We start from the raw sequence: 6,036 nt of genomic DNA, 5'->3' as shown, positions 1-6,036 counted from the left end.
CAGGACTATTCCAGGTAGTGCTGGGCACTCGTTCAGTTGCTTTATTAAAATATGAATGTTCTTATTAGGGCAAAGCAGTGTAGGTTCATGACTAGTTAGTTCTCTCTTCTTTCAACTGTTCCCCTTCAATTCCCATCTCAATCTTTGTTCAAGCAGTGCTCTCACACACTCCCTCGATTTTCCTTCTCCGTCTTTCGAAGCTCTAGTCCTTCTTCTTCTGGGGCACTTGTGTCCGTCCTGGCCTGCAGCAATGACACCCCCCTCTAATTGTTAGAGGCCTCTGCGGGCTCCGTTTTGGTGAGATGTCCTGCGTGCAAGACCAAGCCTCAGCCCTGGGAGGTGGGGGGTTCGCATCCTTTTCCCCAGAGGCCGACGTGACAGCTCGAGTAATACACTCGATGTCTCTGTTCACCTGTAAAATATAGCAGATGGGGCATCTGAAGAATTTCCTCCAAAGTACCTTTACCTCTGGGCACACTACAACTTGCACTAGTGGCTGTCTTTAAATTGTGTACGTTCTGTCACTCCCAGTTCCCCAGAGCTCCTTTGATCTCACACTCAGTACGCGTGTGCAGTGCCATAGGTATCGTTGGCGCCCAGGGTCTGAGAATTGACGGGACTTGTCCTTTGACAACTGAAACTCATCTGGGAAACCACAGTGTCTTTGGTGTAGGTTCTGCAGGCAGTGGCAGTTGCCTCTGCTGTCTCACCCCATTCGCCGCGAGCCTCCTTCCCGCTAGTCCGAGATCCACCGTGAGGCTCTGGAGAAGAGGACTCTCGGATCTCAGCCCCGGCCGTGGGGAGGTGGGGCGGTCCAGGTCCCCGCCTCAGCCGCGGGGGTGGCAGCCGGAGACACGCCTTTTGCTCTCCCAGCCGGCGAAGCTGGCAGCGCGCAGCGCGCTGGCGGAGACAACGTCTGCGGGCCGAGGCCGGGCGCTGTCAGTTCCTTATCCGGCGGGTGCCAGCTGCGGCCGCAGCACGTTCCAAACCCGAGGAGCCGCCCCCTCGCCGCGGGCTCCCGGCGCGTGGGGGCGCGGGCGCGCCTCCGCCGACCCCGCCCACACTCGGGCCGCGCTCGCTGGTAGCCTGAGGATCGTCCGCCGAGAACGCGGTGTCCCTGAGCCCCTTCGCTGGCCGCCGAGGCAGGAGGACCGCGCGCGGCGAGATGGCGGCAGCCGGGCGGGCTCGGGGCTGGGCACCGCTGTCAGTGCTGCCACTGCTGCCGCTGCTGCCGCTGCTGCTGCCGCCGCCCCCCGCCGAGTGCGCGACCTCTCGGGACCCCGCGGCCCCGGCGCGGCGCAGCCTGCACCCGCCCTACTTCAACCTGGCCGAGGCGGCGAGGATTTGGGCCACCGCCACCTGCGGGGAGCGGGAGCCCGGCGGCACGCGATCCCGGCCCGAGCTCTACTGCAAGTTGGTGGGGGGGCCCACCGTCCAGAGCAGCGGCCATACCATCCAGGTAAGGTCCCAGGTCCCTCCCGGGCGGGCTCCCTCCCCGCGCGGGCCAGCCACCTTGGGCGAAGGGGTCGGGCCTTTTCCCCGCACTCTCGGGACCCGAGGCGACCGGGAAGAGCTCCCCCAACCCCTGCGCGGGTCGGCGACCCCGGGAGGAGGTGGGCGCGGTGTCCCCCGGGAGTGGTACTGGGGAGCACCGCCTCCGCCGATGCGCCGCTCAGGGCCGGGATGGGTATGCTTTGCCCATCCCGAGGTGAATGCAGGCTGAGGTTAAGTTTGGGCTTGCCCAGGAGAAAGTGCGAAGCTGCGCTCTCGGGATGCATTGAACTGTGGTCCTGTCCTGCCTCCGTCACCGAGGTAGCGCCTGGCCAGGGCTTGAGCCCCCCTGGGCTTCACCGGCGCCCCTCCTTCGAGGCCCTTCATCTCCCCGACCTTATGCAGAGAAGCGGGTAGCAGTTAGATTCCGTGGTGTATTTAAAGAGAGAACTTTTAGATTGTATCAGTAGTACCACTCCCATCTCACCAGAAAAACGCACCTCACCCCACAGCCTGAAGTGCCACCATCCAGAGCCATTAGGCGCGAGTGGACAGAGACACGGTGCTCAGAGTCCATCGGACTCCTACTGCGAACACCTGTGTAAATGCTAGTGTCGCTGGCGCTTCATCAGCATCTGGAAATGTGCCAGGTCCTTACACACGAGCCTCACAACAGCGCTGGGCACTGGATCAGGTGACCAGGTTAAGAAATGTGCCTACGTCATCATGGAGGACATCTGGATTTGAACCCAGTCCTGACTCCAAATCCTCTTTACACTAAGACGTCGTTGCCTCCCTCCCTCTCCCGGGAAGTATTGCTGAGGAAATTGTTGCCAGAAGAGGGAGTAATTTTGGAGTTTGGGCTCCCAAAGCGAAAGATTATCATTCCGAGTCTAGGTCAGTCTTTTAGAAAGTCTTTTGACTAAGCACTCCCATAAATGACAGGCTGTTGAACATGCAGTATATTCTTATGCGATAGATGCTAATTTATTTATAAATTACATGCATGTATTACTTTATTAATTTGTGTGTACTATAAAATATACAAAAATAGAAATAAAAAGAATAATGATGAAAATGCTTTTTTCTTTATTAAGAGCCCCAGATAGGGCTTCCCTGGTGGTGCAGGGAAGAATCTGCCTGCCAATGCAGGGGACATGGGTTCGAGCCCTGGTCTGGGAAGATCCCACGTGCCGCGGAGCAACTGGGCCCGTGAGCCACAATTACTGAGCCTGCGCATCTGGAGCCTGTGCTCCACAAGAGAGGCCACGATAGTGAGAGGCCCGCGCACTGCGATGAAGAGTGGCCCCCACTTGCCACAACTAGAGAAAGCCCTCGCACAGAAACGAAGACCCAACACAGCCATAAATAAATAAATTAAAAATTGCAACCTCCCTTAAAAAAAAAAAAAACCCCAAATAATTTTGCTTTCTTTAAATGTTTTGTGACTTTGTATAACCAGTTATAAACAAATATTCAAATGTTAGTCATATATATAATTATTTTTGACAAGTGTAGTTTAGCACATATGATATAGCCATTCATAGTTAGTTTTACATTAATACTGGAATTTAGTAGTTGTCATCACTGAAAAAATACCTCAAAAATATGTAAATTCAAATGAAAGAACTGCATTGACTCCTGAGTTCCAGAGCCAGCTGCATAATTTACTGTCTATTGCAAAATGAAATGGAGCTGCTTGTTCAAAAATTATGAATTTCAAGATGTGGGGATAGCAGAGCATTAAACTAAGTGAGGGGCCTTTCTAGGAGTGGGACCCTGTGAGAATTTCCTAAATTGTGGTACTCATACTTCTGCTCCATCCTCCAATTATTCTAAAAGTTTTTTTTAAGTAGAAACTTGGCCAGTATATGTTCATTTTTCAAGTGGAATTCAGTACTTCCTGATAGAAAAGTGTTGTGTTTTAATGCTATAAACAATAGATTCAAAGTTCACTCTTCATTTGGAAAAATGTTACAAAATTCTGTTTCCGTGTTTTTAAAATGTGCAAATATAAGAACTTTTAGAGTAACACAGTTCCATCTTTTCAGCAACAAAAGATGACACATTTCCAAACATCTGTTTTACGAAATGGTCTTTCCAAAGTTTGCATTTCTTTAGAACAGTATTTACTTTTTCACACTTTTTTTTTTTTTGCGGTACACGGGCCTCTCAGTGTTGTGGCCTCTCCCGTTGCGGAGCACAGGCTCTGGACGCGCAGGCTCAGCGGCCATGGCTCGTGGGCCCAGCCGCTCCGTGGCATGTGGGATCTTCCCAGACCAGGGCACGAACCCGTGTCCCCTGCATCGGCAGGCGGACTCTCAACCACTGCGCCACTAGGGAAGTCCTTTTTCACACATTTTTAAAACAACACCTTTTCTTTGATGGAACAAAGTACTTCCATTATTTTGTAAATATCTATCAGGTAGTATATTACTGGCAGTCACTTGTCATCCCAGCAAAAGTCAGCCAATTTGGAATTTTTGTGAAAAAAAAATGTATAACTCATCTTTAAATTTAAGAAGTCTTTTAAGTACTTTTCCATGAGAAAACCAGTGAGCCTGTGTAGTCAAAAGTATTTCATAATCACTCCCTATTTCAGTACAAGGTTTTAACTGTTCTGCTATTTAGGAGAATAGAATCCACATGTCCACTTTGCCAGATGCACTTACGCTTCGTGTGTCCTGGTCAGCTGATAGCCTGGTGAAACGTCTCCTCTCCCCTTGAACAGACACTCAGGACTCTTGTGACCTCCTAACTTGTGGACTGGATGAAGGCCTTTAGGCAATCTGTATATTAAGTATTAGAAAAATTGAATTTCTTCACTTTAAGTAAAATAAACAGTTTTAATATTCCCTTCTTGCACCCCACTAGATTGCCTGGCACACCCAACTTTGGAGAAAATTGTTCTAATTGTGGGGAGAGTAAATGTAAGGAGAAGGAAGTCATCAAGGAAATTTTCAGCCGTCTCTTCTCCCCAGATTTGCCTAGAAATGGGCCAACTCTTATTCTCCTCAGCTGGAATTTTTATTAAGTGTCATAAGTTGGCACTACTGTTTTGGGAAGTCCAGAAAAGTCACGTTTCTTGTTCCAATTGAGTTTCCAGAATAGGTGCTTAAACCTGGGTCCACAGGCCTAGATAGAGTAGGAAGTGCCTTTCTGAACTCACTCAACAGACTGCACTTCTAGGCCAAGGTGTAGCCTGCAGGAAAAGGATGCTATCTGGTGTTTTGCCTTATTCTTTCTATAAAAACTGGGGATGAACAAAAGTGCTTTCTGCGTTCAGAGTTGAGGGCCTGAGCAGGTGCACTGATTGCTGATGTGAGAGGTTCTCATGTAATGAGGAGAGAAGCATGTTGGAGACAAGAAGGAGAAGGCAAATTCCAGAAGCTGGGCTGTTAGACACTTGTTCTAGCCCAGTGTTGGCAGCAGCTGGTGCAGACCTGCCTTTCAGAAAAGTGGGTGTGGTGGGAGACAGGTGGAGGAAAGGAAGAGAGCTTATGATTAACCATGTGGCTGTACCTGAGTGATGATCATTTTGAATCTGCTCATGTACAGCTCAAGATGGGGAATGGAGAAGAGTTAACAAAAAAAGTTCTACTTCTTTGAACTTTCTAAAAATAGATCTTTGGGAGCCAGCCAGAGTTTAGAATTTCAGGCCAAAAGGATGCAAGAAACGTAAAAAAATGGATAAAAGTCACATCTTAGAAAAAAACCCAGGGTTTATGGTCCCGATTCTATAATAACAATGCTGATACTTGAACGGTAGCGTGTATCAACAGGCAGAGCATTTAAAAAGTCTGCATTTTGTTTGTTGGGTGAAAAATGTTTGCTGTGGTTTCTCTGGACTTAAGATTCATTAAATAAGATTTTATATACCTGCTACTGCTCAGACATTAAGTTTCTGGTGTTTGAGAGCTCTGTGATTCAGGGATCCTATCTGTCTGGTTCACGGCTCTCTCTCCAGTGCTGAGCACAAAAGCCTGGAACAGAATAGGTGCTTGGAAAATATTGAATGAAAGGATGGTGGAGTGAAGGTACAGTTGAAGTTAATATAAAGAGGAAACAAGAAAAGTATGCAAATTAGTTCTATCCTGATGAAAAGTAATTATAACCGAAATATGTCACAATTTGCACTTTAACTTTAAATGTTTACTTACCTATGGGGTGTAAAGACATTATTACAGTCGGCCCTCAGTATCCTTGGGTTTCGCATCCACAGATTTAACCAACTGTGGGTCAAAAATACTCGGGAGAAAAAAAATCCAGAAAGTTCCCCAAAGCAAAACTTAAATTCGCCCTATACTGGCAACTATTTACATAGCATTTACATTGTATTAGGTATTATAGGTAATCTGGAGGTGGTTTAAAGTACGTGGGAGAATGTACGTACGTTATATGCAAATACTATGATGCCATTTTATACAGGGGACTCAAGCATCTGCAGATTTTGGTATCTGTAGGGTTCCTGGAACCAGTCCTTCACAAATACCAAGGGAGGACTGAATTTACTGACATCTGATAGAGGTGATGATAAAATGGAAG

At 48.4% G+C, this 6,036-nt stretch overlaps 1 protein-coding gene across 1 annotated transcript in view; it reads left to right on the top strand.

Annotated features, from left to right (window-relative positions):
• The first annotated feature begins 921 nt into the window (after positions 1-921).
• LAMA3 (laminin subunit alpha 3) overlaps positions 922-6,036 on the top strand; it is a 245,134-nt gene continuing 240,019 nt past the window's right edge. Inside the window, 1 exon segment of the mRNA XM_032654433.1 lies at positions 922-1,459. Coding sequence (XP_032510324.1) covers positions 1,166-1,459 — 294 coding nt within the window. The 5' untranslated portion in view covers positions 922-1,165.

The sequence above is a fragment of the Phocoena sinus genome, chromosome 14, assembly GCF_008692025.1.
Source record: "Phocoena sinus isolate mPhoSin1 chromosome 14, mPhoSin1.pri, whole genome shotgun sequence".
In the NCBI taxonomy this organism is placed as follows: domain Eukaryota; kingdom Metazoa; phylum Chordata; class Mammalia; order Artiodactyla; family Phocoenidae; genus Phocoena; species Phocoena sinus.
This window is presented reverse-complemented; position numbering and strand designations above follow the sequence as displayed.